Source organism: Kogia breviceps, chromosome 7, assembly GCF_026419965.1.
Source record: "Kogia breviceps isolate mKogBre1 chromosome 7, mKogBre1 haplotype 1, whole genome shotgun sequence".
Taxonomy (NCBI): domain Eukaryota; kingdom Metazoa; phylum Chordata; class Mammalia; order Artiodactyla; family Physeteridae; genus Kogia; species Kogia breviceps.
Window position 1 is genome coordinate 80,863,647 of NC_081316.1, and position 20,816 is coordinate 80,884,462.

The 20,816-nt window shown below is 44.1% G+C and overlaps 1 protein-coding gene across 1 annotated transcript in view; it reads right to left on the reverse strand.

Annotated features, from left to right (window-relative positions):
• CLPB (ClpB family mitochondrial disaggregase) overlaps positions 1-20,816 on the reverse strand; it is a 146,132-nt gene that overhangs the window by 68,078 nt on the left and 57,238 nt on the right. Inside the window, exon 5 of the mRNA XM_059068738.2 lies at positions 722-850. Within this exon, the coding sequence (XP_058924721.1) occupies positions 722-850 (129 nt within the window). The remainder of the gene's footprint in view (positions 1-721; positions 851-20,816) is intronic.

Consider the following 20,816-nt stretch of genomic DNA (forward strand, 5'->3'; position numbering starts at 1 on the left):
TGTAGCAGGCCTGGACAGGACCAGACTAGCCTGAGCCTGGGGATGGTACGTATTATCCCTCCAATTAAATCAATGCTCTCTAAAGGAAGGGTATTCAATCATTCAACAAAGATTTACTGAGTGCTTACTGTGTGCCAGGTACTTTACCAGGTGCTGGCAATGAATCAGCCATGGTTCTTGCCTTTGTTTTCAGGGAGCTCAGAGTCAGGTTAGAGAAAAGGCTACTGAACACACAAAAACAATTCCAGATTGCAACAAGTGTGATGACAGAAAAGTAGGGTACCATGACCCAGAGTAATGGAAGGAGCCTAATTTAGACTAGGGTGGAGGTGGGATCAAGGAAGCTGTCTTTGAGACTGGGGTTAGTAGAGATTTGAAGGGTCTCCCCCTTGGTCCACCAGCCCTGCTCTGGAGGTCACAGGGGAGAAGAAAGGACACTCTGGGGGAGAGCAACAATCAAGAAAACTCTCAGAGCATGTGCAGACAGGCAGGATGGCATGGTACATCACAAAATCACAGCCAAAGAATGCACTCCAGCCACATGAGGGCAAATCACACATGCACATGGCCATTCTCATGAAGTACAGGCACCCTTGAGGCATCTCTAGTTCTAAGAGGGTAACAAGGCTCTGGGGAAGCATGGCATTTCCAGGGCAGAGGGGTTGCTAAGTCCTTACTCTCTTTCCCTGCCACCCCCTGCCCCATTCACTCATGATCTCACCTCCATCAAGCAGCTCCTTGACGGTGCGGTAGTCGTCGGCAAGGACGGCATAGTGCAGGGCTGTGCAGCCCTTGAAGCTGGCACGGTTGTTCAGCCGGTTGTTGAAGTCATCCTCTCGAGTGACCAGGACTAGAGGGACAGCAACACAAACCCTTCCATTAGCAACAAATGCCATGAGCTGCCAACCTCGTCTTCTTTCTCTTGGCATTTTAATTCCCTCATTCACTCAACTACCTACTTACTAAACATATAATGGCACCTACTATGTGCCTGGCCATCTGTGCTGGGAAAGAGGAGGTAAAACAGAGACCATCCACAAATGTTTACTGACATCCATTATGTTGATAGGATTCACTTGGGGACGCAGAAATGAATCAGACATGGTCCCTGACCTAATCTGACAAAGGAGGCAGACAGTAGACAGATGTTTACAGTACTGTTTGAGATAAATGCTGTTATAGGTATTACAGGATGATGCAGAAAGCCAGAAGGGAGCTTAGCTCAATTTGGGCATGAAGAGAGGACCTCAAAAGATGACAGTCTTGAAGGGTGAAGAGGAGTTATCCAGGTGAAGAAAAGAAGGCTAGGGTAAGACTCGGGACAAGGGACTTCCCTAGTGGTGCAGTGGTTAAGAATCCGCCTACCAATGCAGGGGACACGGGTTCGAGCCCTGGTCCAGGAAGATCACACATGCCGCAGAGCAGCTGGGCCCGTGCACCACAACTACTGAGCCCATGGCTCTGGAGCCCGCGAACCACAAGTACTGAGTCCGCGTGCTGCTACTACTGAAGCCTGCGCACCTAGAGCCTGTGCTCTGCAACAGGAGAAGCCACTGCAATGAGAAGCCCATGCACTGCAACGAAGAGTAGCCCCCGCTCACTGCAACTAGAGAAAGCCCATGCACGCGCGGCAGCGAAGACCAAAGGCAGCCATAAAAAAAAAAAAAAGACATGGGAAAGTCAGGAAACAGATAGAGGCTGTTCTTAGCAGAACAGTAGTAACATACCTCCTCTGTGCTCTGAAGATGTCTACAATCTAGTGAGTATTTAATATTTTGTAAAGAGCTTTTAAAATTTATAAAAGCCATTAAAAATTTGAAAGTACAAAGAAGAAAAAGCATCATTATCTCTGCAACTTGAGAAACTGCATTTAGTATTTTGGTATATGTCCTCTGATATTGATATCTATATCTACATCTATATCTATAGGTATAGCTATACCTGCATATATATCCTACAAAACTGGAATTTACTATATTGCAATTTTGTAATCTGCTTATTTTCCCTTAATAAATGTACTGTGAACACTGTTTTTGAAGGTAGGAAGAATAAGCATTTCATGTGACAAAGAACCAAAAACCCCCAGGCTCATTCTAGTGCTAATAATAGTGACTCTCTCTCTCCAAATTGATACAAAAGAACCTAAAACCTGTTGCATCACTCTAGGTTAGGTGACCACACATGTCCTTGTTCACCTGGGACAGTCATAACTTATGCTTGTTGTCCTGAATGGTCCCAGTCTGGACAATATTTGGAAGGCTACCCAACCTCTGGGCCCTCACTTGGGAACCGAGCCCCCGTGGAATGATATCTATGCTGCTTAGGTGATGGGGTTTCTTTTTGCCTCATGCAGAAATTATTGGAGTTCTTGCCTTATGTTCCCTCCTGAGCTTAGTTCATTAGAGGAGGAATTTGGGTCCAACCTACCTGTACCCACTCCTCCCCGAGTCCATGGCACAGGGCCTGCAGAGGGCAGGCTCCTCCTACCTCCCACTGGATAAAGGTGTGTAATTCATAACCTTGCCTATGTAGTCAAAAGCACCAGACAATTCTGAAACCATTCTTTCCCAAGCTGTCTTGGAATGGAATCTATGCATTTTCCCCTCCTACAAAACTGAACTTGCTATTAAAAGTCCCCAAAGCCAGAAGACTGTCATGCCTCTTCCTAATCCTAATAGATTTCACTTACTGACTTCCTCTACTCTGTGGCTGACATGGTCATTTCACACAATCTATTTAATTCTCCTAACTACCTTATATAGTAGGTATTAGAATTCCCATTTTATAGATGAAAGCTAAAGCACAGAGATCACAGAGCTAGTAAGTGGTTAAGTGAGGATTAGAACCCAGGTCTAATCTGAGTCCTCACCCTTTTTTCCCATCATATCATGCTGTCACTCTCATTTTGCAATTGAGGGAGTCAGAGCCCAGAGCCCAGATGTTCTGGTCCCAGCCTTGGCTCCTACTCCCTCTTCTTTCCCTGCTCAAGTGAAGGTGCCAGCACACTCTCTATGGAACTTGCCCTAACAGAGATCAGCCTGAGGTTTGTAGCTAATACCGGATAAGCTTGCTTAGGTGGAAGCATTTCAAATGTTTGGTCAAAATGAAGTTGTTGGAGTGTGTAACTGGAGAACAGACCACACTTTCTTGTGGTCTGGTGAATCAATGGTCCATCAGCTCTTTTGCACCAGTCAGAGGCTCTCCTGACTGATGACCCCCACCCCTGGAGTGTTATCTGACCTTTCCTGGAGCAGGGAAAACAGGAAGAAGGCCTCTGATTAGCTAACATGTAAGTCAGTTGTGCAATGGCATCTGCATTTTTCTCATAAGAGCCCTTTTAGGACCTAACTCAGAGAATAACTTGGTCACGAACAGTCTCATCAAGTCATGGTAAGGGATCTTGTTTCCAGCCCACTGCAGATTAGAAGGCTAGGGAGAAGTCTTCAGAATCAAGTACGCTGATTACAATCAAGTGCTGACCAGGCAGGGAGGGAAAAGAACAGCACAATATAAAGCTGAAAGAGGAAGCCACAGAATACAGTGCCTCAAGAGCCCCTAGGGCACCACTGAATTGCCACATAGGACATTAACTGCTAGATATAATGATGAACCTGACAAAAAGTGATAGCTGGTTCAAGAAAGCAGGAAAGGTATAATCCATTTTACAAAGAAAATATATCATTCATTCAAAATATATCATTAATGAACACCAATGCATGGTGGTGGCTTCTGGAGATATACTAATAAGACATACTTCTTGACTCTAAGAATTTAACAGTCTAATGCAAGAATCAGACCACTGAATGGACAAATTATAACACTGTTTTTCACGAGTGCAAGATAGAGCTATACACAGGGTGCCTACCATAAAAAAAGTAGATGAACTCAAGGGACACAGCTGGGCTATTTGGTTCAGGGACAAACATCAGCAGAGTGGCAGTGTCACAGCCCAGCTAATAAGGAATGTCCATGAAGAGGGCCCCTGCTCCCCTCTGAGGTCTCATCACTTACCGTCCCCTTCCTAATGCTCTTTCTGGCCTATTGGCTTTTGCAAATACTATTCCACAGCCTGGAACATTTCCCCCTCTCCCACGCCTTCAGCTAATTAACTCCAATTCACTTTTAGGACTCTGATTAGAAGTCACTTCCTCTAGTTATTCTTGCTGAGTCTGAGGTAGTTACTCCTCCCAAGAGCTTCCCTAGCACTTTAGGCATCTCCCAATTATGGTATTTATTACCCACTCCATTGCAATCATCTGTTTACTTGACTACGTTCCCCACTAGACCAAAATCGCAACGAGGACAGGAAGTGTGACTGTCTTTCCCACAGTTGTATCCCAGTGCCCAGTACGGTGTCTGACCATAAACATGTGCTTAACAAAGACTTGTTGAATCAGCAAATGCATACATAATACATAAATAAGGCCCTAATATTACCTTGTTTTTGGAATAATGATAATAATGCCAGCCAGCAGTATTTAGTAGAGGAAGTAGAGTGCAGCTGTTAAATAAGTGAGCTCTGGAGCCAGACCACTTGTGCTTGGGTCCCAGTTCTGAATTTACTGACTGTGTAATTTTGGGTAACTCACCTAACCTCTCCATGCCAAGTTTCTTTACCTGTAAGCAGAGATGATAACACTGCCCTCTCATGGGATATTATAAGGATTGAATGAGACACTGTTGAGTAAAGGGGCTTGGGACAGGGCCTAACAGTATCTCTTAGTCAGTATTATCCTTACTGTCTAGTCTTGTGCTTCCAAAAGTGTATTCTCTCTGTGAAAAGAGGTTTTGGGAACCCTGCATGCACTTTTCCCCTCCAAAAGGCACAGTTCTGAGTAAGAACTATCTGTTTAATTTGGCGTTACTCAGCAGTTTTATGTCTGACAGCCTCTTTCCACCCAACCCTTGTTAAAAATCCTGCAGTACTGGTGTTCCATGGAACACTCTTTGGAACTGAGTTGTGCATAACAATCTGTAAAGCACTTCATTTACTTATTTATTTCAGAACGACCCTGTGAGGTGGAAGTTCACTCTGGAAGTTCACTCTCCCCATTTTATAGATGGGGAAGCTGAAGTTCAGCAGGGTGCCACAGTCAGTCAGCGGTAGAGCTAGGACCCAGTCCAGGTCACCAGTAAGCTCTTTTCCCTTCGTCGCCCAGTTTTAGAAGCCCTGACCCAGGATATCTTGCTGAAACCCCCAGATCATTAGATCTCATACTCTCATACTCTTCTCTATCAAAAAAAAAAAAAAAAAAAAAAAAGACTTAAGGTGGAAAGGAGGTGTGTGCAGCATGCACCCTCATGTTCTTACTTGCTCTCACAGAGAAAGCAGAAGCAAACCCACAGAAGCTACAGTGACTCATCCAAGGCTGGCTCACCAGCTGGCCACCACGGTGGTCTTTTGAGGCCTGGTGTTTACAGCTGGTCCTCAGCCAGTGAACCATCCCCTTCCCAAAGACATCTACCAGCCTGTCTCCAGCACAGGGGGAGATGGGCTCAGGCTCCTGCTTCCCCTCCAGGCCAGCCATTCCTGTCACTTCACCCTTATGGCCACAGGAAGAATGACAAAGCATTACTTTGTCATCCTTCTGCTCCCAACTCTGCCTTTTGATGCTGCAAAGTCTATGGCACGGTGCCGTGGCCAGGGTCAGTCTGAGTGCCATGGGCAGGTGTGCACCTGACGTACACTCTGCAGGATTCCCTGTACTTAGCAGTGCCAAGGGGTTAGCAGAGGTGAAAGTTGTCCCCAAAGCCTTTCCTATAGCCTGGCCACTACTCAGCACTGTTGAAACTGCAGAACAAAACACAACAAACCACTGCCTCCCACAATAAGAAACAGTAATTTAAGGTAAAGGAGTCACACAGTCCTGAATCTTAGCTCTGCCACTTACTAAGTTCTTCTATCTGTAAAATGGGCATGACAAGCAATAATTTGAGGAATACTAAATATTTAAGTATTATGAGAATAAAATCTGATAACAGATTTTTAAAAACATTACCACAAACATTTAGTAATGCTGTTTTCTCCCCTGGGGTAGGCACTGGGGATGCAGAAGTGAATCAGACATGGCTTCTGTCCTCATATTGTTAAGACTATTGGAGGAGACTGAAAAAAAGCATGCGAGGCAAAATGGGTGGCCTCCAGATAACAAAAGCTTTATTTTCATTGCCTTGTGTGGAGGAAAGGTAACCCTAGTAAAAGTCTCTCCCTCAGGCTCAGCCTCTACCCACCACGCCCAGGAACTTATGCTACCTAATGTCATGGAGTGTCTAGCAGTGCCTTTAAAAACGTGAGCATGTCTCCATGAAAGGGAACCTTTAGGACTAACCCGACAAACACAAGGATAACCTCTTACAATTGTGCAGCACTTTACGGTTTAGAGAGTGCTTCAGTGCAATTGTTTCCTCACCCCAGGTCAACCTAGGACAGATAGGTCAAATATTATTCTATTGAACAGAGGAGGAGACCGAGGTAAAGAGGTTGGGGGGCCTGCCCAATTTGGATTGCTAATCGGTGGTGGATCAGGACTAGGTCCTGAACCCACTTGGTTCCATCCTCCATATTGCACAGCTTCGCCAATGCCCACAGGCTCAAGCCTCACATACCCCAGCATCAGCGGACCTGGCTTGAAGCTCGGGCACTAAGCTAAATTCTTCCCAAGAGTCTCCAGGAAGAAGCCTCTGGGCTCACAGCTCCCTCCCCACAAGGTGTTGTATATCTACCACCTTGTTAAATCCTTAGTCCTACTGCCAGCATCGGCAAGCTGCCTCCTCAACTTCTGCGGGCACTGTCGGCTCTGCCTCTTGTGTTTATCTTCAGCCAGGGGATGGAGCAAGAGGGAGACTCCCTGTGCTGGGTCACCAAGAGACCATCTCTGGGGAGGGCAGGCTCTTCATTTCTTTCCACAGCCTGGATGACCCTCCTTCCTCTCCAAATCCTAACTCTTCTTTAAAGCCCAATTCAAGGCCTCCTCTTCTAGGAAGTCCTTTCCTCCTTGCTCTGCCTTGGATGCCTGTCATGTTGATTGTGTGTATCCATTTACCACTTACTTATTGTCTTATAACAGCTCTTGTAATACTTTCTTGTGTTAAAATTTCCCTTCTGACTCCCTAATTTCCTCATGGATGACAGAAACTAGTTCATAACATTTTCTGTATGTATCTCACCCAGCATCACTTCAGTATTTCATGCAGCTTCAGCAATGAGCACACAGGAGCCTTCATTCACCCCCTGCCCTGAAGCACACCACTACAGAGCACCTCAGCACAGTGAGTGATAATGAAAGGCATGTGCGCAAACGGTCTGATGGCAGCAAAGACAGGGAACATGTCATGTGGCTTGCGGAGGAATCTCCCAGAAAAACTATCTGGAAGATGAGGTGGAGAAGAGTGTTCCAGGAAAGGAAGTGGCGTTTGCAAAGGACAGAGGGTGAAGTCTGCATTACCGGCCCATACAAGAAACTGGGAGTCCTTCAGTAAACTTGGAATGCTGAGTGAAGGCAGGTGGAGCAGTGGGCACAGATGAGGTTGCCCAGGCAGGCAGAGGCCTGATCCTGAGAGGGGTTTGGACTCTATCCTGAAAGCTATGCACAGGCAGTGATTTTTGTTAATGAATTAAGCAGCATGAGGAAGAGCAAGAACAACAGACTAGGAGAAAAGTGAACTGGGTTCAAAAATGGCTGTCACTAAACTTGGTATGTATCTCAATCCCTCCATGTCCCAGATTCCCTATTTTAAAGTAGAGGAGTTTTTTCACATCAGTGGCTCTTAAACTTTAGTGGCAACAGAATCACAAGGGGAACTTGTAAGAAAAAAAAAAAAAACAGTTGATTCTTGGGCCCTCGCTTCAGCAATTTAGATTCAATAGGCAGGGCCTGGAAATGCACAGTTGAAAAAGCCCTTTGTGTTGCTCCTCACAGAAAACTCTGAGCAGCACTGGACTAGTCTCTGAGGGTTTGGTCTCTGAGGGTCCTTCCCATTCTAATCTTGTCATGAACACAAGAAAGATGCAAGGCTGGCCAAACCCATCCCACTTCCAAATGCCTGATCCTGCTCTAGGGAAGCCAAGGATGTCTAGGCACCAGAATGTTCTCCCAAGGCCCATGTTTAGAAAGTTAGAGCAAAGCCCCCAGGACACCAAGTCTTGGGACACTGGAGACTTCCAATATCTCACTCAAACCTCCTCTCTCTGCCAAAATCCAACTGGAATTAGGTCCTTCTATACCATATACTCTAGTTTTTTTCCTTGTTCATCCAGCAAAGTTTACATACTTTCCATGGGCTGGGCCATGGCAATATGAACAGGCTCTGCCCTCAAGATCTCATAAATGCTGCAAATAACATCAAAAGAATCTATCTTTTACCAAGTATTTCTGAAAGGAAAGAGTTCAGAATATTGAGCTGGAAAGACCTGGCTTCTAATCCTGGTGACTCTAGAAAGTGATTTCATCCCTCTGAGCTTCAAACTGCTCAGTGGTAAAATGGAAGCATTACTATCTTTGAATCGGATTGTTGTGAAAATTGAAATGATGTGATATAGTGAAAGGCACAGGAAATGGCTGCATCTAGGAAATAGCGACTTTTAAATTAACATGTCCTCCCCTGTCCTGGAACCTGTAATATACCCATATTCCTCTGTTTGACTTTCAGAGGCTCTCCAACCTGGTCCTAATGTCTCCAAATAGACTTCCAACTCCTCCCTTCCTGCTGGAGAGACCCCACTCCATGAGATGACCCTGGTGATCCTACCAAGAATCCTCAGTAGGCAGCACTGTGTATTAGGAAGAGCATAAAGGTCAGAGCCAGTCAGACTGGTAAGCAAAACTCACTGTATGACTTTGATCAAATTAACATCTCTGAGAATCTGTTTTCTCATCTGCAAGATAGATATCATCACCTATCTCACAAGATTCAATGGCAAATCCAGTTAAAAAATGGACAAAGAATCTGAGTAGCTATTTCTCCAAAGAAGACACACAGTGGCCTAAAAGCACATGAAAAGATGCTTAACATCATTAGTCATCAAATGCAAATCAAAACCACAATGAGATACCACTTCATATCCACTAGGATGGATAAAGTGAAAAAGACAGGCAATAATAAGTGTTGGTGAGGATGCAGAGAACCTGGAACCCTCATACATGGCTGGTGGGAATGTAAAATGATGCAGTCTCTTTGGAAAACAGTCTGGTAGTTCCTCAAAATGTTAAACATAGAGTTACTATATGACCCAGCAATTCTATTCCTAGATATAAACCCAAGAAAACTGAAAACATTATGTTCACACAAAAACTTGTACACAAACATTCACAGCAGCATTATTCATGATAGCAAAAGTCAAAACAACCGAAATGACTCTCAATTGATGAACAGATAAACTAAATGTAGTATAGCCATCGATGGAATATTATTCAGCTAAGAAAAAGGAATGAAGTACTGATACATGCTACAACTTGAATGAACCCTGAAAACATGCTAAGTCAAAAAGAATTCAGTCACAAAAGATCACATATTGTATGATTCCATTTATATGAAGTGTCCAGAATGGGCAAACCTATGGAAACAGAAAGTAGATTAGTGGTTGTCTAGAGCTAGGGAGAGTTGAGAGACATGGAAAATGATTGATAATGGGTATGGGGTTTCTTTACAGGGTGATGAAAATGTTCTAAAATTGATTGTGGTGATGGTGGCACAAATCTTGTGAATATACTATAAACCACTGAATTATGCACTTTAAATGAGTAAACTGTATAGTATGTAAATTAAATCTCAATAAAACTATTACATTAAAAAATGTAAAGAACTGAGCACACCGCCTGATGTAGTAAGGATGCAATAAATGGTAATAAATTTATTATTGTGCCCTTTCCTCTTCTTGACGCCACTCTAACCATGGCCAGAATCACCTCTTACACTAACACTGAAGAATATGTCAGGCTCATTGAAGGGAGCCCATTTCATACTCAGTGAAGGGTCACAGGTGAGCTCTGAAGGCTAATATCCCAGGACTAAGAGTCTTACATAAATATAATAACTCCTGGGGGACTTCCCAAGAGTGAAGTTCTTTAGTGAATTGATGTTACGCTTGTCTCTCCAAGCAGAAACCACTGGGGATCCAGTGGTTAAGACTCTGTGCTTCCACTGCAGGAGGCATGGGTTCGATCCCTGGTACAGGAACTATGATCTTACATGCCATGCAGTGCAGCAAAAAATTAAAAAATATATATACATATTAATATAATACATACGTATATATATATATATATAAAAGTCTTGAAGTAATAAGAAAACAATGGCCTCCATTTACTGAGCACTTACTATGTGCCAGGTACTGTGCAAGGAACTTTACAATTATTTTCCTTGAAAGAATCATATGGGGCTGTTATTATTATTATTCTTATTTACTAAATGAAGCAGCTGGCACTTAGAGAGGTTATGTAGCTTGTTTCAGGTCATAATGGTAGTCAATGACTGAGCCAGTCTGTTCAACTCCAAGGCTTTTACTCTCTTCTCTATGTGATATCATGGCTTCACTATTTCTTCCTTTTATTTATCTATGTTTTACCCATTCTTTACAACTCAAGAAGTCTGATTTTCACTGATCTCCCTTTCCTCTCTGCATTCTAGTACTGTCTAGTCCACAACAAATTAGTTAACATTTTCTCTTACATAGTCTTTTGTGTTCTCAGATTGCTTCATGCATACACTCTTGAGCATCGCAGGTGTTCCATAAATACTTCTTTAGTGAATGGATGTTACGCTTGTCTCTCCAAGCAGAAAACAGATTCTTGAAGGACAGATACTGTGTCTTATAGATCTCTTTAACCTTAATGTAGAGAACGGTCATCTAGGCTGGCCTATGGCTGGAGGGTTAGACCCCGCTTAAAAATGGTTCTCACAAACACCACGCTCTCTGCCCATAGATTGGAAGGTTTCTCCTTAAGAACAGGACCCTGGCTCACCTTATTATACCTTACCATAGTGTAGCATGAGCACTGGCACTTTCTGTAGTAGGAGCTCAGAGAAGTTTGATGAATTAAAGAGAAGACTGGGCTAGCACTTACTCTACTGGAGAAACATCAAGGGCAGCCTTCCCATTGGGATCCCAAGTCCATCTTCTCTCACTCCAAGAAAGAGAAGTGGAAGAGCAGGAAGGTTGGACTGGAACCTTAAGACAATAGGTTGTTCACCCTGCCTGTGGCCCTAGACAGTCAGTGTGGCATCCTCTCTGGCCCAGGACCCTCCTTTGACCACAGACCCAGGTAGAGCTTTCCAGAGCCTATGTCTCACCTGCACACCATCAAAATCAAAGAGCTGGGCCAACTCTTAAGAATTTGTTACTTGTTCTGTTATTTTTTCCTCTGTTATCTACAGACCCATCAACACTCCATTTGAACTTCCACTACTTCCCATTTCTCCTAACTCTCAGGGGAATAACATGCTCACAGGTATCTAGAGTCCCTTTGATCTGTGCTATAATTACCCTGATCTCACCTTCTCGTACTCCCCTGCCCCCACCCTGATCCTAACCAAAGCAGTATTCTTTCAGGTCCAGGGATCCTCTGGGCAGGGCTGGCAACAAGAGGAAGGAGTCTGACCTCTCTGCCTTTCAGCCAGCTATGCTACTTGGTTGGCCAAACTTGGTCCCTCTCTGCTCCCCATCTCTACACCTGCATGCCTCTCCTCTGCCTTTTCTTTAAGATGTTAAAAACCCACAATAAAAAACAAATACAAAATGCTGTAATTAATAGCCAATTCCAAGCCAACCCAGCATCTCTGCTAATAAACCTCAACACTTGCAAAAAGAACAATAAATTCTGCCCCTCTCTGGTTCTGGGGTGGTCTCTTATATATACTCTGTGTGTGTGTATGTATGTGGGTAAGTGTGTCTACATATATATTTATTTTCCTTTATTTCCCATCCAGGGAGGGGCAGAATAATGAACTGCGTGTGTCAGGGAAGATGAATCTGAGATACTAGGGAGCAGTGCAGTAAAAAGATTAAAGTGTTATTATTGTTGGTTTTTTTTTCCCCCATGGTCCATTGTGACAGCTCGACCGTCATCTGTAAAAAATGTCTCAGTGAGAGATAATCATCGGAAACTCAATAAAGCGTCAGGGGGAGCCTCAGCCCCCATCAATCACTGGGTGCCTGGAAAATTTCAGCCCTCTGTCTCCCTTCCTGCTATCCATATAAATGTCTCTAATATATTTTGTGTGGTGTGTGGGACCCATCCCTGATTTGGAACTTTTGATGAAAAAATATTTATACACAAAATATGTAAATCAGTTAAAAATCATAAGACTAGTTCTGTGACACTCCATCCCACTTTTTTCTTATTTTTATAAATGTATCGAATTTATTATTTTTAATAAAACATGTCAACTAGTCTATCTCCCTCTCCTAGTTAAATGTATATATAGATTTGGAGGGCTAAAAGGATGGAAACAATTAACCTAACTGGCTGCTACACTTAATCTTGAAGTTGGCCAACCTGATGGATAGACAGTGCACTGTCCATCCTAGTGACTCTGCAGTGGCTGACACTGCTGAGAAATGACATGTAGAACCACTGGCACTGAAGGTGTGACAAGGCTCTGACAATGATGAGGAAGAGGCAGGCACATTATTAAAAATAATAGCTTGCCCAAACAGCTTTTGGCCTGGCAGATCCCCAAGCCTTCTAAGACTTTGGACAAGTCAGAGGTTCTGAGCTAAGTGTGGGGCACATACAGGCTGATATGGTTGCTGGGTTCCTACAAGGGCAGGAGACAGTTCTGCTGGCATTTGGCATCATCTCTCTGCCTCAGTTTCCTTTAGTGCCTACATCACAGGGTTGCTGTGAGCACACAGTAAGTATCAATAAACATAACCTGCTGCTGTAGCTATCGTCATCATCATCATCTTACTATTATTATTATCACTTCCCCCTACTTCTCTACTCTGGAAGGAATCAGTTCCTGCAGTACCTTCTCCTCTAGGGCCTTCAAGACTCCTCTCTGCCTAAAGGATAAGGTCCAAGAATCTTGATTTGGCCCCAGCCTACTCTCTTTAAAGCAGCACCTTTACTGCTCATTACCCTCTAAAATGAATCTTCTGGGCTTCCCTGGTGGCGCAGTGGTTGAGAGTCTGCCTGCCGATGCAGGAGACACGGGTTCGTGCCCCGGTCTGGGAAGATCCCACATGCCGCGGAGCGACTGGGCCCTTGAGCCATGGCCGCTGAGCCTGCGTGTCCGGAGCCTGTGCTCCGCAACGGGAGAGGCCACAACAGTGAGAGGCCCAAGTAACTCAAAAAAAAAAAAAAAAAAAAAAAAAAGTAAAATGAATCTTCTGCTGTACAGATGCTTCACCCTAACAAGTTTACTTGCTGCCCTGAAATATGTTTTTTCTGTTTTCCACCCCTGAGTATTTTGGATATAACATACTCCTTCTCTGATCACACTCAATTCACACTTAGTTGCAGGCCCTTCCATAAAACCTTCTTATACTTTGAGGCTTAAATACCATTTTACTTCCTGACATTTCAGCCAGAGATTCTCTTCTCTGAGCTCTGATAGTCCTTGTTATCTGCTCCTCTGACTGGACCCTTGTCAAACACTGTCTTGGTCATGTCGTCAATCTTTATTGTTATTTATTATCATTCTTGCTGATACCGTATATATGCATGATACCTTGTATTTTCTCAAATATTTCATAAGTACTTCAATTTGATCTTTATAATAAGTCTATGGTATAAAAAGTATTATTCTCTACAGATGAGAAAATCAAGGCTTAGAGAGCTAAAGAGAACTGCCCAAGGTCACACAGTTAGGTGATAGCCAAGCCATTCCTTGGACTCTGAGATAATGCTTGGTTCTTTGCAGATAACAGTTTGCTACCACTGAAAAGCATTTGGAAGGCTGTGACAGACTCTGAATGAAATTTTATTAAGAGTATCATGAGGACAAAGATGATGATATAAAAACAGAAATTTACATTAATGGAATTCCTTCTATGTTCTAGGTTTTAGGCTAGGGATAAATATACTGCCCCTAACTCTCCCAATAACCTTTATTTTACAAATAAGGAGATGCAGCCTCTGAGAGGTACAGAAAATTGTTCCAGGTGTCATAGCTACTAAGTGTTCTGTACACCCATAATACCATGGCTTAAGCACACAGACGCTCTAGGAATAAAACTTAAAGTGCCAAAAAAGAAAAGGTCTCTTCCAGGGAGGAGAAGGTCCAGGTGAGTTTTCTTAAAGCAGTTCAAGCACAAGTAGCCTAGATCATCTACTCAAGAGTGGGAGCCTGTTAGAAATGCAGAAATGTAAAGTATCAGGTCCTACCCTAGACATACTGAATCAGAATCTTGGGAGTTGGGGTGTGGCAGGAATCTGTGTTTTAACAAGCTCTCTAGGTGATTTTTAGGTCCTTGGGAGCCTTATTACTCCCATTTGAGTTTGTCTCCAAGGGCACAGATTCTCTCTGCTTTGCCTGGGTAGGTCTGGACATGCAGTGGGTGCTAGGTGTTAACTTACAGTGAACAGATGAGCTAGGGTAAGACTACTCTTTAGCGTGTCCTGGGGAGATGGAGAAATTTTATAGAGAGCAGTTCCATTACCGCTGGCAGGGACTCCTAGCCATCTCCTGAACTCCAGGGCACTTGTCCACTGGTTTGTGATGTACCAGCTTGCATCGTCCTGTCCCCCATCTGAAGACACAGAGATGGGGAAGTCAGCTGGGGCAGGTCAGGACCTGCAGCCCCTGGAGCTGTGGGAAGAGGGCCACTTGGGCTGGAGTGGTTACCCTTGGCAGGTTCAGCCAGGCAAGCCAGGCCCTCTACCCCCAGAAGGGCCCTGTGCCAACCCAGCTTCTGCACAACTCATCTTTATACAGCCGCCACTTGGAGCTGAGAGGAGAAGCTGATTTATAGCCTACTCTGGCCATGTTTCTGCCGTGTTTTATTGTTTTAATTGTCTATGTGGGAGGAGCTCAGAGTGCTCCTTGCATTTCTGACAGCCCCAGACACCCAATGTTTATAACAGTTACTTACAAGCAGCCAGCAGCATCCCTGACTGGGTGACTTGTTTACTGTTACGTCTAATCTACTGCCTCCTCCACCTGAGGATTGGGGCCCACCACCCATCAGCCAGCCACAAGTGGAACTCTCCTAGAGTGGGCATGGGTGGGGCTCAAGGCACTGAATGGAATGTGGTCAAGATCAGGGAGTGAGTTGGTAGAGAAGCAGCCATGATCTCTTAAGCTCTCCTCCACGTGTCTCCTCTAAGTGCCTTGCTCAAGCTGTGCTCCCTGCTAAGAAAATCTTTCCTTTTTTTTCCCCTCCTCTTCACTCTCCAAAGCCCAGCTCAAATCCTACTTCTTCTAAGTACATTACTTCCTCTGACGATGAGCCTAAAGGTTCTAGAACCTTGCGAATCACATGGCTGAGAGGAACCTTGGAGGCTATACAATCTAATGACCCTTTACAAAATCCCTGATGGGCGGACAGCCAGCCTCTGTCAGTGCCCCTTGAGCGGAAAGTTGCTCAGTACCTCCAAGGCAGGTTTCCTGCCTTACACTGATCCAAGACCCAACTCCATACAGTAATTCTTCATCACATGCTACTGTGCTTTACATGTATTTATTTCTAGTCATCCAAACAACCCTTTAAGATGGGTATTGTTATCCCTATGTTACAGATGAGAAAACCTAAATTCAAGGACCTTAAGCCACATGCTTAAGATCACACAGCTGGTGACAGAGCTTAGAGGACCCATTACTTCCTGGCACTGAAGACTGACCTTTCTCCAGGATATCACTGTGCCTCTGAAGATGCCATTCTGAGAACTAGAGAGAATGGACAGAACAGTCAGACCAATAAGGCCAAGCATCCCTACATCACCTGCACCAGCAGACCTGTTCTCTACCCAGAAACACCAACCTTGACAAGAGTTGAAGATACTGTAATGTGCCAGTTGAGCAGGCTTCTTGCTAGAGCGATGCCAAACGTCAAACAGGAGAAGGGTTTCACTAGGAATGGGGCAACCGATAGCCAAGTCTCAGCAAAGAGGTTTCTTTCCTCTCTAGGCTGTGCCCATTCTGAGCAGGCAGAACGGGTATAGAGCATCTCTGAGAGAAAACCAGGCAACTTCTCTGATACCTTTTGGTCTCCTTGACTGGATACTCTTTCCTCCCCACACCTTAAATGCTGATACCCTGAGTGAAGGACTTGTCCTCCTATCCCTTCCCTTTAACTCCTTTCCTTAGGCAGTTTCAGTCACATTCATTGTTTTAACTACCAAGCAAATGCTGCCAGACATCTTTGAACTACAGACCCACTCATCTAACAGTTCACCCAAAGCAGAACCCGAGGTGACAGATTGGTGCCTCCTTTTCCATCAACTCCCACATTCCACTGAATACTCCACCTCCTCCTATTATTTTTCTAATACCAATTCTCTCCATTCCCAAAGATTTCTTTTAGAAATCCCCAGAAACGAGAAATGCATTTTGAGGGAGAGGAGCATGACTTCTCATCCAATTCTCAAAGGGATCCATCATCCCCCAAACATCAAAAATCATTGCTAATCTCTCCTCTCCAATTCATCCCCACCCCATCAGAATGGTCCATCTAAAATGCTAATGTAAACTGAACATTATCCTACTTAAAATCCTTTGATGGCCTTCAGAAAACACTATGAGTTTCCTAGAATTGCCTTTCAGGGTCCTTCCCACATAGAACCCTGCCTCCCTCTCTGGTCTTACTTCTTGCTGTTCTCAGTACTGTGGCAGATGATTCCAGTGGCTGTCACCTATCCTGTATCTCTGCATGTGTTATCCCTTCTACCTGGAAAGTCCACCCCTCTTAGTCTGCCTGGCAGTCTCTGACTCATCCTTAAGACCCAGTTCAAAGTCACTTACCCTGTGACACTTCCCAGATATCAGTCTGCCTTCAGGTAGAGGGCATCACTACCTATACCAGTGCTACCTATATCCTTTGTATATCTATCAACCTTTGCATTTATCACTCTGCACTGTGGTGCCTGTTCATAGGTCTGTCTTCTTACTTGACTGGGAGCAGATCATATAAATTGAGGGGCTAGATCATATATATCCATTTTTATTTATTTATTTCCAGCATCTGGCAGAGTGCCTGACACTCAGTAAGTGCGTGCTCAATTATAAATAAACAAAACTAATACGCAATTACAACCGTAGAGTACTTTACAATTCACACATCACATACTTTATCTCTTCATCTTCACATAATACTGATAAGGTAGACAAGGGATATACTACAGGGGTTTAGGGAGGTCTTGACAAAGTCACAAACTACAACTCACTCTTCCCTTCAGTACTGAGCATAGGCTGAGTTCCACAGAAACATCTATTAGAAAGTTAGTGAACTTGATGGACTTTGGCACTGACTTTATGCTTTGCTTGTGTTTTGAAGAACTTTGCTGAGCTTGTGACTTTCCTGTGAATTTGCCTAGATACACTCTGGACAAGGGGCTTGTACCTTGTCTTCTACTTAACCTCCTCACACACCCCCAAGTCAGGTAGCTTCCCATGAAAAAGTCAGTCCAATCCAAAGAAAAAAAGAAACACAGGATTCTTCTGTTTCTGTCTACTTCATCAGTGAGAATGACCCTGAGCTGGGTACAATGACTTGCATACAGTGGGCAATCAATAAATACTGGTTGAATGGATAAATGAATGAAGTATCTTTAAATGGAAAAAGGAAAGAAAAATATGTTTAAGAAGGAGTTAAAGGCTTAGACTAGTAAGGAGAGGAGAACCCTGAGACGATTTTAAAGAATTGTCACTCTCCAGGCCCGGAGTCAGAAAGTAGAGCGCATGAAGTCAGAGAGCAGAGTACATCCACACTGATACACCAGGGAAAATCAGATGAGCTGCCAGAAAACTGTGGCTGGCAAAGGTCGTCTGAAATTCAAAAAAGAGAAAAAGCTACAGAGAGAATTAGATCTCACAAGCCATAGAGCAGTGAGTTTATCAATGATCGTTGATAAAATTTATTATTTCAATCTAGAATTTATTTTTAATGGTTCTGAAACACTTAGGTGATTACTGGGTACCAGTATGGGTTCGCTAAGGGTAAGACAAAAACATGCCAGAATAACCTAATATCCTTTTGGGAAAGGATTACTGAGCAACAAATTAAGACAAATGTTAAACATGTTTTTATTTCAACAATAAATTGGAGAAAATCTCTTAAAATTTTGTGGACAGGATGAAGAAATGGAGGCTAGAAAAGAATGAAGTTTGGTGGATCTACAACTGTGACTGTTGAGTAATGCTTCTAAATTATCCTGATCATGAGCTCCAGGGCTCTGTACTTAATACAGTCCTGTAAACATTTTAATCAAAGACTAGCACATGAAGTACATGATGGCAGGGATCTTGCCTGTCTAACTCAACTCACCAGTACCTAGATCAGTGCCTGCTAGATAGGAATGTGATCAATAAAATTTTGTAAAATTATTGTTGAATAAGTAAATGAATCCATAGAAAGCCTATTTGTTAACTTTGCAGATCATATAAAATAAGAAGAGATAGTTAATATTTTTATCTTTATTTCATGAGAGACATGCTAGCCTATTCCAATATTTTTGTTGTCTACCTACCTACCTACCTAGAATATAGGCTGGCTACCAAGAGTTAAAAAAAATTCAGAGGAGGCTGACAAAAACAGGCAAAGAAATGGAAAGGAAGCAAGGAAGGGAGGGAAGGAGGGAGGAAGGGAGGAAGGAAGGAAAGAAAGAAAAAAGGAAATATCTAAAACATGGTTGGCAAACTACAGCCTATGGGCCAAATCCAGCCTGCTGCTAATATTTGTAAATAAAGTTTTACTGGAACACATCCACACCCACTCATTTGTGTATTGTGTTCTACGCTACAGTGGCCAAGCTGAGTAGTCACAGATAAGACCAACTGGCCCACAAAGCTTAAAATGTTTACTATCTGGCACTTACCAGAAAAAATTTGCTGACCACTGATCTAGAATGTTGAATATGAGCATCAACCTGGAAAGCTGAACTATTAGAACACAAAGGTACAAAACTTGAAAGGCATGGGTGGGGACTGGTGTGACAGCAGAGGTTGGATTAGATGGCTTCACAGTTCTGAGATTCTGTGAAATCAAAAATGCTTATTGGACCCTGTTGGGATCCCAAGAACAGATAAGAAGGCACTCAAATAATCCCTTCCCTTCTACCTGGCCCTGCCCTCTCAGCAAATGCTCCTCCTTGCTTTTTGGTGAGAGCACCTGAACAGAAGACAGAGCTGAGGGTGGCAATGTTATGTCTGAGTGAGGAGAGAACAGCCTATAAGCTGAGTCCCCACACATCAGGCTGCAAATACAGGGCAAGTTTGGTACGCATGAAATTCTCCTCTGTTGAAAACAAAGTGAACATGATTCCCCCAGCTCAGTGGGAAATCCAAGGAGGCATAGGTCAAGGCCTGAACATGGAACTGTCAGCTGATGAGGAAAGAAAAGCCATATGAGCAGATCAGAGTTCAAATAACCACATAAAGGGGCAAGATTTAGAGAACATTCAGAAGAGCAGCTGAGGGCAGGTTGCAGCAAAGGTTCCATGGAGGATCTAGTCACAGCAAGCGAGCTTGATAAAAGGAGCAGGTTCAGAGAGGTGGAGAGGCAGGCGGAGGGCAACTTCACACTGCAACTGGGTAGCAATGCTCTGATGCTCTTGACATTTCTCTCACACTACTGATTTGAGAAACCTTGCTGGGGCAGCAATGACACCTCTGCCCTAGGCTACCACACCCACGTCAGTCTGGTAGCCTTGCTGACAGCTCTGAGGGCTGAGCACACTGCTTCCCTCTGCTGAACCTTCCCTCAGGTCAATGTTCTGACCCTTAGGCAGTCAGCAAGGCTGTCTGTCCTCCTGGCATTACTGCCAACCCTAAAGTAGCCACTGCTCATCTGCCCTGCTGCTGGAAAGTGAGGGGAATCTCGGCCTCTGTGAGTGATCCAGGATAATGGGCAGGCAGCAGAGCCAATCTGGACAAGCAAAGCTCAAACGTAAAATATTCATTTCTGTCTGCAGTCAAAGCAACCTGCCTTCTTCTCAACTCTACTTTCGAAAAACTACTCACCAGAGGCAATTAACGGACTAACTTGCCCAGGTACCCTTCAACAGACACGTGACCAAGCCCTGGTAGGTGCACACCGCCTCTTTCCTCTAAGAAGTCCAAGCAACCACGCACACAACACCCCAGGGAGGCACTGATGACCACCCCATTCTACAAGCACAGACAAGGCCCACTCTTTGTCCTGGGTCATTCAGTAAGTTGAGGGGCCAGTCCAGAGAGAGGATTGTATTTCACATAGAAGAGGGGAAAAAAACAGTTGAGGGACTTCTGAGGCTGAGGAAACAACTGAGGCTGCTTTCTAGTTCTGGGGCAGGGCTGGGACAGGGCTGGGACAGGGTAAGTCTGCAGAAAGTAGAGGAAGAATAAATCCACATTCCACACAGTTGCCTTATTTTATGGAAACCTGCTCCACTGTCCACTCATCTGAGACTCCACAGATTGAGGCACTTTTGGGAGAACACCAGTTAAAAGGTTCTTCTACCCCTCCCCCCGGTTATGAAATTGGACCTCTATTTTATTCCCCAAGACTTGAAGTGACATAAATTATAGAGCCAGAGGGGACTGTGAAGGGCGTCTGTTCCAAGCCTTTTGGGTTCTCCATGAGTTCCTAGAGGATGAGGGACTTGCAGGCTCTCACCCTGAGTTGCTGGTAGAGCTGGCACAGAGCACGGCTGCCTGGAAGCCACAGGGAGGAGAGATCT